General features: G+C 50.3%; 1 protein-coding gene across 9 annotated transcripts in view; it reads right to left on the bottom strand.

Annotated features, from left to right (window-relative positions):
- The window catches only part of LOC124006406 (unconventional myosin-Ic-like), an 87,785-nt gene that overhangs the window by 6,400 nt on the left and 66,738 nt on the right, over positions 1-14,647 (bottom strand). For all 9 annotated transcript variants that reach the window (XR_006833773.1, XM_046316406.1, XM_046316411.1 and 6 more), the window contains 20 exons: positions 14,572-14,647; positions 14,121-14,300; positions 13,347-13,445; positions 11,978-12,091; positions 11,725-11,796; positions 10,490-10,609; positions 9,943-10,016; positions 9,726-9,831; positions 6,403-6,483; positions 5,680-5,771; positions 5,165-5,259; positions 4,904-4,950; positions 4,648-4,728; positions 3,908-4,013; positions 2,388-2,505; positions 1,989-2,102; positions 1,619-1,695; positions 1,431-1,499; positions 954-1,038; positions 525-684 (listed from right to left, as the gene is read on the bottom strand). The exon at positions 14,572-14,647 is cut by the window's right edge and continues 5 nt beyond it. Coding sequence is in view for 8 of the 9 variants with exons in the window: in XM_046316406.1 (XP_046172362.1) it covers positions 525-684; positions 954-1,038; positions 1,431-1,499; positions 1,619-1,695; positions 1,989-2,102; positions 2,388-2,505; positions 3,908-4,013; positions 4,648-4,728; positions 4,904-4,950; positions 5,165-5,259; positions 5,680-5,771; positions 6,403-6,483; positions 9,726-9,831; positions 9,943-10,016; positions 10,490-10,609; positions 11,725-11,796; positions 11,978-12,091; positions 13,347-13,445; positions 14,121-14,300; positions 14,572-14,647 (1,966 nt within the window). In the remaining variant the exon portion in view is untranslated. The remainder of the gene's footprint in view (positions 1-524; positions 685-953; positions 1,039-1,430; positions 1,500-1,618; positions 1,696-1,988; positions 2,103-2,387; positions 2,506-3,907; positions 4,014-4,647; positions 4,729-4,903; positions 4,951-5,164; positions 5,260-5,679; positions 5,772-6,402; positions 6,484-9,725; positions 9,832-9,942; positions 10,017-10,489; positions 10,610-11,724; positions 11,797-11,977; positions 12,092-13,346; positions 13,446-14,120; positions 14,301-14,571) is intronic.

Genomic DNA, 14,647 nt, shown 5'->3' with positions numbered 1-14,647 from the left:
AGATCTGTTTCAATGTCGACTACATCAATGGTTGCAAAATGTTACTAAATGATTCCATAGGTGTTATTTCATAGTTTTGATGTCTTCACTATTATTGTACAATGTAGAAAATAGTAAAAAATAAAGAAAAACCCTGGAATGAGTATGTAAGTTCAAACTTTTGTACTGTGTACATATCACATGAATACACATTAGACATGGCAAAACGTATAGAATTGCAAGAAAATTTGCTTTAAAACTGCAACATGTTCTCTGCACCGCATGACAAAATGTGTAGAATTGAAGGAAATAAGCATTAAACCTGCAACAAGTTCTCTCTGCCAACAAGAGGGGTGACAAGAGGGGTGTGAACACTGTGTGACAAACCGTGCTGACGTGGTGGGTGCGCAATGTTCCCCAATGTTGGACCGGGGGGGGGCTGAGTGGAAAAAGTCTGGGAACCCCTGACCTACATCATAATACTGTTCAAATGTGATTGAGACGGTTTACTGACTAGCTCTGTGTCTCGTGTAATGTTGCGATACCTCGATGAGGGCGGTCGGCGCCGTGGGCCAGCTCTTGTCCAGGACCGACTTGGGGAGGTTCCTGCGCAGCTTCATCAGGAAGGAGTAGCGCACATAATCCAGGAAGTACTCATTCTCAGGACAACGCTCATTGTGGCGGTAGATGAAGCCCTTGATGAACCTGAGAAGACACAGACAGAGCGCTTTGTAAAACACTCATTCAGCAACAAATTGATAAAAGAACTTCGAGACATCAACGCAACACCGCCTAACATCACAGTGGCCCAGAACACGCGTGGATGGCGTCAGGGTAAATACTTGCCACAAGATTCTCCATATGAGTAGAACTCGTGAAAGGAATCCAAGAGCAGTGTCACAAGCTAATGAATATTCACAAACTGTCTTTCACCCTCCTAGTCAAGTTTAACCCGTGCCCAGTAGAGCCCCCACCTGCGGATGGTGTTGGCGGCCTGCCTCTTGCGCTGTGCCCTCCTACAGGCCAGGATGCCCCTCCACCACGCCTGGACCACAACCGCTGGAGAGGGACACACAATTTACCAATTGACTTATTATTTCACCCGAGTTCATTGAGATCCAGCGGCGAGAGAATCAAGACCCGGGCCCGTCTGCATCAAGCAGTGCTGATCTAGGATCAGGTCCCTTCTGTCCATGCAATCTTATTCATTGTGATAAAAACTGATCCGAAGCCTGCACTCCTACTCTGAGAGGCTTAGTGAAACATCCAACTGAACACGTAGAATGTATGCACACATGACTGTAAGTCGCTTTGGATAAAAGCGTCTGCTAAATGGCATATATATATATATATATAACAGGACAAGAGTGATCGAATAGACATGCACAGTGACGACAGAAGAGCTAAATGCTTGCTGACACGGACGTAGAGGTTAAGGGTAGCCCTCCTACCTGATGATCTGAGTTTGCGGTATTTGGTCTTTTGGCTGTAGCCCTTCCAGGATGACTGCAGTTTGCTGGCTGAAGAGAGAAAGAGAGAGAGAGAGAGAGAGATGTTCAGAGGGTTGGGATACTACAGTCCGGAGAGACAGCAGGTGACGGCCCGTCAACTAAGACCATGTGATATGTGACTCTCTCACCGAGGCTGTGTTTCCTCGTTTCCAGCGCGTCCTCTGTGGCGAACAGGGTCTTTGGGAAACGGATGAAGATTTTGGATCTGTAAAAGCAAACGGAGTGCCACTCAGCTGGCAGTGTGCCTTTATACAACACACAGGGGCATTCAGAGCGTGTTCAGTACGGGGAGGGATTTAGTTCAGCCCTGACGACATAATGGACTTTAGACTTTCCCTGAGAGGAGGCAGAGTTGCAGGATTAGATCAACACAAAGTGGACACTGAACTCGTTGGGGAGATGGGATGTAGATAAACTAATGGGAGATACATGCATGTCACTAGAATTAGCACGTGTGTGTGTAACGCCATGACTGTTTTCACTGGGTAAGGGTCTCACCTGCCCAGTTTGTACTCCTCAGGTTTGTAACCCAGGTGTTTGACCAGTGTGGAGACTCCGTCTGCCAGCTTGCCCTGCCAGCTAGGCCAGGTCTCCGGGCACAGGGACTTATACCTGCCAGGGATGGACAAAAACAACACACACTGGTATATTATATGCAAAATATTACATTTAGGTTATTTCACTAACTTTGAATAGTTGTGGAGATTCGTCAATCCCTTGCAGGTGTATTAATTTGCTAACATAATTATTTCATCTGCCATTGAGTGAACCTGTAATGCGAGTGAACTACATTCAAGCCTGAAAGAGGCAGGACTAGCTCCGGGCCAGGCAGGACTAGCTCCGGGCCAGGCAGGACTAGCTCCGGGTCAGGCAGGACTAGCTCCGAGACATAGTCACCTCTGGAGGAAGGTCTCATAGTGGCGGCGGTAGGCGAAGCCAGCTCTCCTCACACGGAGGTTTTCCATCAGACCCAGGTACTTCACCTGATGCCTGATGAGAACATCGTCGAACCGTCCTGAGAGAGAGAGAGGTGAGAGAGGTGAGAGGTGAGAGAGAGAGAGAGGGGTGAGAGAGAGAGAGGTGTGAGAGAGAGAGAGAGAGAGAGAGAGAGAGAGAGAGAGAGAGAGAGAGAGAGAGAGAGAGGTGAGAGAGAGAGGTGAGAGAGGGGTGAGAGAGAGAGAGGTGAGAGAGAGAGGTGAGAGAGAGAGAGAGAGAGAGAGAGAGAGAGAGAGAGAGAGAGAGAGAGAGAGAGAGAGAGGTGAGAGAGAGAGAGAGAGAGAGAGAGAGGTGAGAGAGAGAGAGAGAGAGGTGAGAGAGAGAGAGAGGTGAGAGAGAGAGAGAGAGAGAGAGAGAGAGAGAGAGAGAGAGAGAGAGAGAGAGAGAGAGAGAGGTGAGAGAGAGAGAGGAGAGGGAGAGAAACCACATTAGCCCAAGTTACAGTAGTACATAACTGGTGAGATTGCAATACATTGTCATTTTCCATTTTTGCTTCTGTTGAATGGTTTGTTGTTACAGTTGTTAGCAGTAACGTGTGACGCTTATTCAAGCAAAACATAGAAAAACACAATTGATCCGACTTAGTCCCAGAAAAGCAGACAACGGACAATAAAGAGGGTAGGCGTGAGGAGAGAAAGAGCAACAGTAGGAAGGCCATCTATTGACAAAGGCCAGCTCGATATACTGAGCAATGCAGTCTGAAGCACAGTGGTGCCATTGATGTCACTGAACACAATCAAAATGCAAGGTCAGATTTAAGAAACGTAGACACAAAAACAGACAAGATATTATTTGAAAAAGTTATATTGAGCTGGCACAGAAAACCTACGTGTGGTAGCCGATGGCATAGTTAACGGCTGAGAGACCATTTCACAGTTTTAAAGCTAGTTCCCGGCAATTCTACATATTTTGTCAAGTGGCTAAGAGAAAAACTGCAGTTTCAAAGCTCATTTCCAGCAATGGCTTATGCCGTGTTCTTATGTGATCGGAATTACTTAAACATAACAAAATCAAACAGAGGCCACAAGCTATTTTTAGAATTTTTGATTCTGTCTAGTTTTTTTTGGTGACTGTTAGTTCTCAGAGATGATCTTATTTTTAAAAAAACATTAAGACATCTTTTATAGCTGGTTTAAGTCGTTTAAGTTTACACTGAAAGAGTTTTTACCATCCCGAAAAATTCATGAACATGTATACATGCAGCGGTGCGCCACCGCTAAATGCATATAGGTGAAACACTGTATTCATTAGGCACCAAAATGATGCAAATGTACTGGAACAAGGAGGGACTACCATGACCAAATCAGAAACGCCCATTTTAGTTCTCCGTTGAACGTTTTGAAACATATTGCTCCGGTGTGCCCGAATGAATACGACCCTGTTGACAGCAACAGCGAGCAACGCATCGGTTTCCTTCCTACCTGCTTGCTTGGCATCGTTGGGCTTGATGCAGCGCACGTACGACGGCTCCTTGGACATCAGGATCTCCATTAACTTGGCCAGGCTGGTCTTGAACTGGGTCGCTGCCTGGAGGCAGAGACAGGCACAAAGGAAGAGAGAGAAAGAGAGTGAGCACCGAGCGAGGGGTGTAGAGAGGAGAGGTGCAGGAAGAGGAGAGGAGCAGAAAGGACGGCTGCTGGCTGGACCGAGGCCGAGACTGGACAGAACACAGGTCCCAGTGTGAAGTGACAGGGTTGGGGGCAGTGACAGGGTTGGGGGGTAGGGACGGAGAGAGAGAGAGGGCGTCTCGTCAACAATGAACACAATCAAGTCAACGGACTCGACACCAACGACCCACGACCAATGGGCTTCCACTGTGTGTGTGTGTGTGTGTGTGTGTGTGTGTGTGTGTGTGTGTGTGTGTGTGTGTGTGTGTGTGTGTGTGTGTGTGTAGGGCAACCGAGTGTCAGGGCATTCCTCAGTGTGTGAGCGGGGAGCAGAGATTCCCCTGTCACTCACTCAACCCTTCAGTGTGGAGGGAGGAAGATCCACAGAGCATAAACAAGAGGCTGTTTGTAAGTGTGTATGAGACAGGACGTGTATATATATATATATTATGCTTTGGGGTACATTGCAGACACGCATGTATTGGTGCGTGCCCATGGGCGTTCCTATGACCTTTGCCCTCTGAGTGGTACTACAGGGTAATGGCTGTTCTCACCGTCTCAGGTCTCTTGCTGTCCTTCAGCTCCGCCCGGTCAAAGCACTGGGTCAGAATCTTATTATCAGACATACACATGACCTGTGGATGGACAACGCACAGAGAATGAGTACAGCTCACTGCGACTAGAACTACCACACTGTTCTACACACACACGGTGAAAGAACACAATCTCAGAGTCTGGTCTATTCTCATATCATATCATACATCTACTATCTTAATCCTTTCCCCTTTTGGCCTGAATTCTCCCTCTCACCTCTTTCAAGTTCCTGAAGAGGAGGTCATTGTTCTTGTCCAGGAAGCCTAGAGGGGGAAGAGAGCGAGGAAGAGCACATGCACTCCGAGTAAGGTTGTGGGAAAGAATGATTACACACACAGTGACAGACCACTACAGAACATCCTTCCTCTCCCTCTCGCTTCCCCATAACAATTGACGCTGCTGCTGCGCCACACACACACACACACACACACACACACACACACACACACACACACACACACACACACACACACACACCGTTGACGTTGTAGTTGACCTCTCCAGCGTAGTGCAGCAGTCTGAACTCCTCTCGGCCCATCACCTTCCGGGTCTTTCCATCGGCCAGCTTGTGACTACGAGGAACACACCAACAACGTGACCATTTGTCAGGGCACACCATAGACACCGTAGCAAAACATTTTGCAAAGGAAAAATAAAACAAGCTTTTCTTATTAAAACACTTTCAGGTAATCCCTCCCGGTTTCAACCCGTTTTCTTCCATTTGGTACCGAATGAACACGACTTATGTTTACAACGGACTAATGGGAGGAGTTCTCCTTTAACTCGTGTGCATTTTGTTCCCAACAGATATTTCGTTTTTAATAGTTATGCACTACTGAAGACCAAGCATTACAACATTGTTGATTCATGTAGTGTCTACGGGCTTCTGTGTCCTGACAAAGTCAACTGACCGCCAGCTCTCACGACGTCTCCTGTTGCTCTGTTAGCAGAGGGAGGTTTGGGCGCGTGCGCTTGTATGGGCGTAGACTCACGTTGTCAAGTGGGCGTGGCCTCCCACAGTATTCTCCAACTTCTCCAGGAAGGTGATGTCACTGGCGTCCCCTGGCCTCAGGCACTCCTCGTCCTGAGAGAGAGAGAAAGAGAATGAAAGAGAGAGAGAAAGAGAATGAAAGAGAGAGAGAAAGAGAATGAAAGAGAGAGAGAGAGAGAGAGAGAATGAAAGAGAGAGAGAATGAGAATGAAAGAGAGAGAGAATGAGAATGAAAGAGAGAGAGAATGAGAATGAAAGAGAGAGAGAATGAGAATGAAAGAGAGAGAGAATGAGAATGAAAGAGAGAGAGAATGAGAATGAAAGAGAGAGAGAATGAGAATGAAAGAGAGAGAGAATGAGAATGAAAGAGAGAGAGAGAATGAGAATGAAAGAGAGAGAGAGAATGAGAATGAAAGAGAGAGAGAGAATGAGAATGAAAGAGAGAGAGAGAATGAGAATGAAAGAGAGAGAGAGAATGAGAATGAAAGAGAGAGAGAGAATGAGAATGAAAGAGAGAGAGAGAATGAGAATGAAAGAGAGAGAGAGAATGAGAATGAAAGAGAGAGAGAATGAAAGAGAGAGAGAATGAAAGAGAAAGAGAGAAATACATTAGATGGACAGTTGACTGTGACAGCAGGACATACCAGACACAGAGGGGCCAAGAGGCGAGAGGTGAAAGGTCAACTTGAAAAGGGTTACGTTAAAGCTTGAAACGGATTCTCACCAGAATGGAGATGATGCCTTTGAACTTCTCCTCCACCAGATCACAGATGATCTTGTTGTTGAAGTACTGCACGGGTTCCCACTGTGAGACAGCAAGGAACACAACGGCATCTAAAAATGGCTTGTTTAGGAGACGGAACTGTCCGACATGTTAACGGTTGGGAAACAAAACATTTACAGAATGCTGAGAATCCGGGACAAGGAGGACATTCTGAACCCACACGCTATGCATACGGTCAAACAAACCTTCATGGCTGTTTTGCTGCCGCACACACACACACACACACACACACACACACACACACACACACACACACACACACACACACACACACACACACACACACACACACACACACACACACACTTTATTAACAGGTTTACCACCACATTATCATCATCATCATCAAACACAGCCCACATTACACGTTGTACAATAACACCCCCTTTGACGAATGACTGACTGGGTATGAATCGCTCTCCCACGGCCCTCTGCACTCAGCTCCCTCATGGGCCCGTATTCACAAAGCGTCTCAGTAAGAGTGCTGGTGTATGATCAGCCCTCCTGTTCTGAGACGTGGAGCGGGCAACCAATCCCCGTGTAGACAGTCATACAGAGCTGACAGGGAGAAGGTGGAAGGAGAGGAACGAGACAGAAGAGAGGGGGAGTGGTAAAGGGAGAAGGTGGAAGGAGAGGGGCGAGACAGAAGAGAGGGGGAGTGGTAAAGGGAGAAGGTGGAAGGAGAGGGACGAGACAGAAGAGAGGGAGAGTGGTAAAGGGAGAAGGTGGAAGGAGAGGGACGAGACAGAAGGGAGGGAGAGTGGTAAAGGGAGAAGGTGGAAGGAGAGGGACGAGACAGAAGGGAGGGGGAGTGGTAAAGGGAGAAGGTGGAAGGAGAGGGACGAGACAGAAGAGAGGGAGAGGGGGAGTGGTAAAGGGAGAAGGTGGAAGGAGAGGGACGAGACAGAAGGGAGGGAGAGTGGTAAAGGGAGAAGGTGGAAGGAGAGGGGCGAGACAGAAGAGAGGGGGAGTGGTAAAGGGAGAAGGTGGAAGGAGAGGGACGAGACAGAAGAGAGGGAGAGTGGTAAAGGAGAAGGTGGAAGGAGAGGGACGAGACAGAAGGGAGGGGGAGTGGTAAAGGGAGAAGGTGGAAGGAGAGGGACGAGACAGAAGGGAGGGGGAGTGGTAAAGGGAGAAGGTGGAAGGAGAGGGACGAGACAGAAGGGAGGGGGAGTGGTAAAGGGAGAAGGTGGAAGGAGAGGGACGAGACAGAAGGGAGGGGGAGTGGTAAAGGGAGAAGGTGGAAGGAGAGGGACGAGACAGAAGGGAGGGGAGTGGTAAAGGGAGAAGGTGGAAGGAGAGGGACGAGACAGAAGAGAGGGAGAGGGGGAGTGGTAAAGGGAGAAGGTGGAAGGAGAGGGACGAGACAGAAGGGAGGGGGAGTGGTAAAGGGAGAAGGTGGAAGGAGAGGGACGAGACAGAAGAGAGGGAGAGTGGTAAAGGGAGAAGGTGGAAGGAGAGGGACGAGACAGAAGGGAGGGGGAGTGGTAAAGGGAGAAGGTGGAAGGAGAGCGACGAGACAGAAGAGAGGGAGAGGGGGAGTGGTAAAGGGAGAAGGTGGAAGGAGAGGGACGAGACAGAAGGGAGGGGGAGTGGTAAAGGGAGAAGGTGGAAGGAGAGGGACGAGACAGAAGAGAGGGAGAGTGGTAAAGGGAGAAGGTGGAAGGAGAGGGACGAGACAGAAGGGAGGGGGAGTGGTAAAGGGAGAAGGTGGAAGGAGAGGGACGAGACAGAAGGGAGGGGGAGTGGTAAAGGGAGAAGGTGGAAGGAGAGGGACGAGACAGAAGAGAGGGAGAGGGGGAGTGGTAAAGGGAGAAGGTGGAAGGAGAGGGACGAGACAGAAGGGAGGGGGAGTGGTAAAGGGAGAAGGTGGAAGGAGAGGGACGAGACAGAAGGGAGGGGGAGTGGTAAAGGGAGAAGGTGGAAGGAGAGGGACGAGACAGAAGAGAGGGAGTGGTAAAGGGAGAAGGTGGAAGGAGAGGGACGAGACAGAAGAGAGGGAGAGGGGGAGTGGTAAAGGGAGAAGGTGGAAGGAGAGGGACGAGACAGAAGGGAGGGGGAGTGGTAAAGGGAGAAGGTGGAAGGAGAGGGACGAGACAGAAGGGAGGGGGAGTGGTAAAGGGAGAAGGTGGAAGGAGAGGGACGAGACAGAAGAGAGGGAGAGGGGAGTGGTAAAGGGAGAAGGTGGAAGGAGAGGGACGAGACAGAAGGGAGGGGGAGTGGTAAAGGGAGAAGGTGGAAGGAGAGGGACGAGACAGAAGAGAGGGAGAGGGGGAGTGGTAAAGGGAGAAGGTGGAAGGAGAGGGACGAGACAGAAGAGAGGGGGAGTGGTAAAGGGAGAAGGTGGAAGGAGAGGGACGAGACAGAAGGGAGGGGGAGTGGTAAAGGGAGAAGGTGGAAGGAGAGGGACGAGACAGAAGAGAGGGAGGGGGGAGTGGTAAAGGGAGAAGGTGGAAGGAGAGGGACGAGACAGAAGAGGGGAGGGTAGGGAGAAGGTGGAAGTGGTAAAGGGAGAAGGTGGAAGGAGAGAGGACGAGACAGAAGGGAGGGGGAGTGGTAAAGGGAGAAGGTGGAAGGAGAGGGACAAGACAGAAGGGAGGGAGGGAGTGGTAAAGGGAGAAGGTGGAAGGAGAGGGACAAGACAGAAGAGAGGGAGTGGTAAAGGGAGAAGGTGGAAGGAGAGGGACGAGACAGAAGAGAGGGAGTGGTAAAGGGAGAAGGTGGAAGGAGAGGGACGAGACAGAAGAGAGGGAGTGGTAAAGGGAGAAGGTGGAAGGAGAGGGACGAGACAGAAGAGAGGGAGAGGGGGAGTGGTAAAGGGAGAAGGTGGAAGGAGAGGGACGAGACAGAAGAGAGGGGGAGTGGTAAAGGGAGAAGGTGGAAGGAGAGGGACGAGACAGAAGAGAGGGAGAGGTAAAGGGAGAAGGTGGAAGGAGAGGGACGAGACAGAAGAGAGGGAGAGGGGGAGTGGTAAAGGGAGAAGGTGGAAGGAGAGGGACAAGACAGAAGAGAGGGAGAGGGGGAGTGGTAAAGGGAGAAGGTGGAAGGAGAGGGACGAGACAGAAGAGAGGGAGAGGGGGAGTGGTAAAGGGAGAAGGTGGAAGGAGAGGGACGAGACAGAAGAGAGGGGGAGTGGTAAAGGGAGAAGGAAAATATAGAGGAGTGCAGTAGAGGGAAGGGAAGGTCCCTCCGAGACGTAGGGTTGAGAGGGGAGGGGATGGAGATCGAGACGGCCTGGTAGGAGAAAGAGAGAGCAGTCTCACCGTGATTCCCTCCGCTTCGTACTCATCCTGCTCGGACTTGAGGGTGAGCTCGATGAAGAGCTGTTGCAGCTTCTCGTTGCAGTAGTTAATGCAGAACTGCTCAAAACTGTGACACAAACACACGATTACAGGTGAACCGTTAGACGCCGGTAAATGGTAAAACGCTGTCGAAGATACACCGGATGATGGGAAAATGAGTTCTATATTCCTCTGGTACCTGTTGTGCTGGAAGACTTCAAAACCATAGATATCCAGCAGGCCAATGACTGAAGCGTTTTTATAGGTTTCATCCTAGAAGAAGAAATGACAGCTTTCATGAAGGAGCAATTCGTAAACTTCTCAGCGACAGAGTCAGCCAACAGACTCAGAATAAAACGAGTAGCTCGTCATTGGTTAACGTGCATTCCTAAACATGGCATGGTAAGCACCGCCGAAATGACAAACTCACAGCAGACATGGACTAGACGCATTACGGTTAGAGAGAACCTCACAGCTCAAATATGCACTGACCTCATCCCCATCAGACAACAGCCTGTACAGAAACGCAGTGCCGTTGAATGAGAGTTACTGCTCTGACACGTAGTACTACAACACATCCACAAGGGGGAGCCCTACCGCCACAGTCTATGAAATGGCCAGCTAATAGGTCAAAAGTGCAGGCTGACAAGAGGGTGAGAAGATTAGGGTAGATTTAGGGATATCATGCCAACAGTGGGGGGGGGGGTCAGCGGTAAACGGGACGTTAGTTCGTGTGTGTGTGTTACCTTGTAAGCCAGGGAGACGTTGATCTTGTTGACGAGCCAGGTGAAGGTGCGGCCGTACACGGCCTTAGACAGGGCGTCCCGGGCCGACGACGCCTGCTCCAGGTTCAGAGGGCTCTTCAGCTGGAGGACACATACACACACACAGATCAGACATGGACACACACACACACACACACACAGATCAGACACGGACACACACACACACACACACACAGATCAGACACGGACACACACACACACACACAGATCAGACACGGACACACACACACACACACACACACAGATCAGACACGGACACACACACACACACACAGATCAGACACGGACACACACACACACACACAGATCAGACATGGACACACACACACACACAGATCAGACACGGACACACACACACACACAGATCAGACACGGACACACACACACACACAGATCAGACATGGACACACACACAGATCAGACATGGACACACACACAGATCAGACATGGACACACACACAGATCAGACATGGACACACACACACACACAGATCAGACATGGACACACACACACACACAGATCAGACATGGACACACACACACACACAGATCAGACATGGACACACACACACACACAGATCAGACATGGACACACACACACACACAGATCAGACATGGACACACACACACACACAGATCAGACATGGACACACACACACACACAGATCAGACATGGACACACACACACACACAGATCAGACATGGACACACACACACACACAGATCAGACATGGACACACACACACAGATCAGACATGGACACACACACACAGATCAGACATGGACACACACACACAGATCAGACATGGACACACACACACAGATCAGACATGGACACACACACACAGATCAGACATGGACACACACACACAGATCAGACATGGACACACACACACAGATCAGACATGGACACACACACACAGATCAGACATGGACACACACACACAGATCAGACATGGACACACACACACAGATCAGACATGGACACACACACAGATCAGACATGGACACACACACACAGATCAGACATGGACACACACACACAGATCAGACATGGACACACACACACAGATCAGACATGGACACACAGAACAATGGAAACAGTCCTTTGTATGCCGTTATACATGTTGACTATAGAACGTCTCTCACCGGGCTGCATATAAAAGAGCACTGACGCAGAGAAGGTTCCAGCCTACCTCTTCCCCTTTGGCGATGATCGTCTTGTGTGTGAGTGCTTCTTTCAGGACCAAGCCATCCACACCGAGTAACTGCAAAACGTCAACAGCAAAAACAACATCACAACACCAGCGTCAATGTTATCCATCCTACTGAGACAATGAGCAGTGGACGTACAGAGCCAGGGGAAGAGAGTAACGACATGGTACATGATTGACTGAGTGTAGGAGTAGTGTTTCCATGGGTACACTGTAGTAAGTGGGGGGGTCATACCCTCGCCAGGTATTTGATCTGTGTGTCTGTAGTGATGTAGGCATTGCCGCTGTCTTCTCCTCCATACTGAATGTTGCCCAAGTGAAGAACACTGGCAATAATGTTTAACAGCTCCTAGGGAGAGAGCGAAAGAGAGAGAGAAAGAGGGAGAGCCACGTGAAGATTAGGCATGATAAGATAACACATTTTATTGCGATGTGCTAAAAGACAACGCTATCTTGATGGCTGAACGTATTAAACTATAGGGTTAGAGCCTAATAAAGCCTAATCTAACTAAAAGGGGGCCAACCATCCTCCCCCCACATGCAAGCATATAGTGAAGTTGGCCTCGTGTGTGTGTGTGTGTGTGTGTGTGTGTGTGTGTGTGTGTGTGTGTGTGTGTGTGTGTGTGTGTGTGTGTGTGTGTGTGTGTGTGTGTGTGTGTGTGTGTGTGTGTGTGTGTGTGTGTGTCAGTACTGTATACGATAGATAACCACCTGCTCTCCCCCCTTTCCCTTTCTGAACTGATACACACTGAGCTCTGGCCACAAGCCCAGACTACAGTCATGAAAGTGCAAGAGACACTCGCACAAAGCCCAAATCAGCTCTTTCACCACGACCACGCCCTCTCTTTATCCCCTGTAAGATAAGATCCCTTCATTGGTCAATACAGACAGTCACACAACCGCAGCACAAAAGGTGCAGAAACAAAACAGAGGGCGGAACCCAAAGCACAGAGGGCGGAACCCAAAGCACAGAGGGCGGAACCCAAAGCACAGAGGGCGGAACCCAAAGCACAGAGGGCGGAACCCAAAGCACAGAGGGCGGAACTCAAAGCACAGAGGGCGGAACCCAAAGCACAGAGGGCGGAACCCAAAGCACAGAGGCGGAACCCAAAGCACAGAGGGCGGAACCCAAAGCACAGAGGGCGGAACCCAAAGCACAGAGGGCGGAACCCAAAGCACAGAGGGCGGAACCCAAAGCACAGAGGGCGGAACCCAAAGCACAGAGGGCGGAACCCAAAGCACAGAGGGCGGAACCCAAAGCACAGAGGGCGGAACCCAAAGCACAGAGGGCGGAACCCAAAGCACAGAGGGCGGAACCCAAAGCACAGAGGGCGGAACCCAAAGCACAGAGGGCGGAACCCAAAGCACAGAGGGCGGAACCCAAAGCACAGAGGGCGGAACCCAAAGCACAGAGGGCGGAACCCAAAGCACAGAGGGCGGAACCCAAAGCACAGAGGGCGGAACCCAAAGCACAGAGGGCGGAACCCAAAGCACAGACGTGATTGGTCAGAGTCAAAGGGAACCAGTACTCAGTAGTAGTATTCGAGGTAGCACACCTCAGTGGCTGACGTCACGTCTGAGTGTGACAACAGACAGGTTCTTACCTCCACCTCGTCCTCGCTGAAGCCGATGACAGACAGGGCCTTCCTCACCACCTTCCAGTCGCTGCGGTCGTTGATGGAGCTCACCTTGGGACAGTTCCCCTGAGACCCAAAAACACCACATGGCTACATCAAAACCTCCCTCGACCAAAGGCAGCCGACCGCTGAAATCGGTGTTGGTAAACAGGGAGACAGGCGCTCGTGTTCGTCAGGCGAGTGCAAAACAAAGTTCAATCAAAAACATCCACCAAGGTGAAGAGATTTACACATGTTTTTTTGAGAGATGGGCAGTTCGATGTTTTGCATGGTTTCTCTCCACAGGCTGTACATGTATGCGTACTAAATTGTAGATTCACACACACGTTTATTGGCTGACTAAATCGGTGCGTACGCGTGTGTGTGTGTTTTTGCAGAAGTCTTGTAGGTCTCAGTGGGGGAGGGATAGACATCTCCTTCACCTGAGAGCGTCTCTATAGCAGCACTAACAACACACTGGGTCCATTAAACAGGCTCCCACTGGGCTAGAGACAGCACACGGTAGAGAACGTCAGTGAGAGAGAGATGGATGGACGAGAGAGAGAGAGAGAAGGCAGGGATAACTGCAGCTACAGACACACCTCACCTGCCCTGAAGGAGAGACTCGGGGATAAATCTCAAATCCCACACGATTGCACGACTTTTGACCTGAGCCCCAAACAGCTGGACAGACTCTGGTCCAAAAGTGAACCGTGTCCCATTCCAGACCCAACCATAGAGCGAAGCTCTGGTATCCCCCACCTTGACGAGGTACTGGTACTGCTGGGGGTTCCTCTCCAGGCCCAGGCGCCGCAGCAGGTCCTCCTCACCCCCCTCAATCAGCTGGTAGAAGATGTGGAAGTTCCTCTCTCCGTGGTTCTGGTGCACCACCCGTGACTTCTCCAGCAGGTAGTTGAGGATGTGGCCCCCTACCGGTGCACCCTGCCGCCAGGAGAGAGGGAACCGGGGAACGGGGGAGGAGGAGAGGTGAGGCTGGGATACTGAGACAGACACAGAGCCACATGCAGGTGTACACGCCCCCAGGAAACGAACGAGCCCCGTGGACAGTACAGTAACGTAGGAGTGGAAAAATAAAAACCTACTGTACAAGTTAATATGGAAGGACTGGCAGTGGATATGTACTGGTATCCCTCTTACCGGAACATACTCGGTCATTGTGTGTGCGCGCGCGTGTGTGTTTGTGACCACTCACCTTGAAGTCAAACTGGATGTCCATGTATTTGCCGAAGCGGCTGGAGTTGTCGTTGCGCAACGTTTTGGCGTTTCCA

The sequence above is a fragment of the Oncorhynchus gorbuscha genome, linkage group LG19, assembly GCF_021184085.1.
Source record: "Oncorhynchus gorbuscha isolate QuinsamMale2020 ecotype Even-year linkage group LG19, OgorEven_v1.0, whole genome shotgun sequence".
Taxonomy (NCBI): domain Eukaryota; kingdom Metazoa; phylum Chordata; class Actinopteri; order Salmoniformes; family Salmonidae; genus Oncorhynchus; species Oncorhynchus gorbuscha.
The sequence above is the reverse complement of the archived record's forward strand: the minus strand, read 5'-3'. Positions and strand labels throughout refer to the sequence as shown.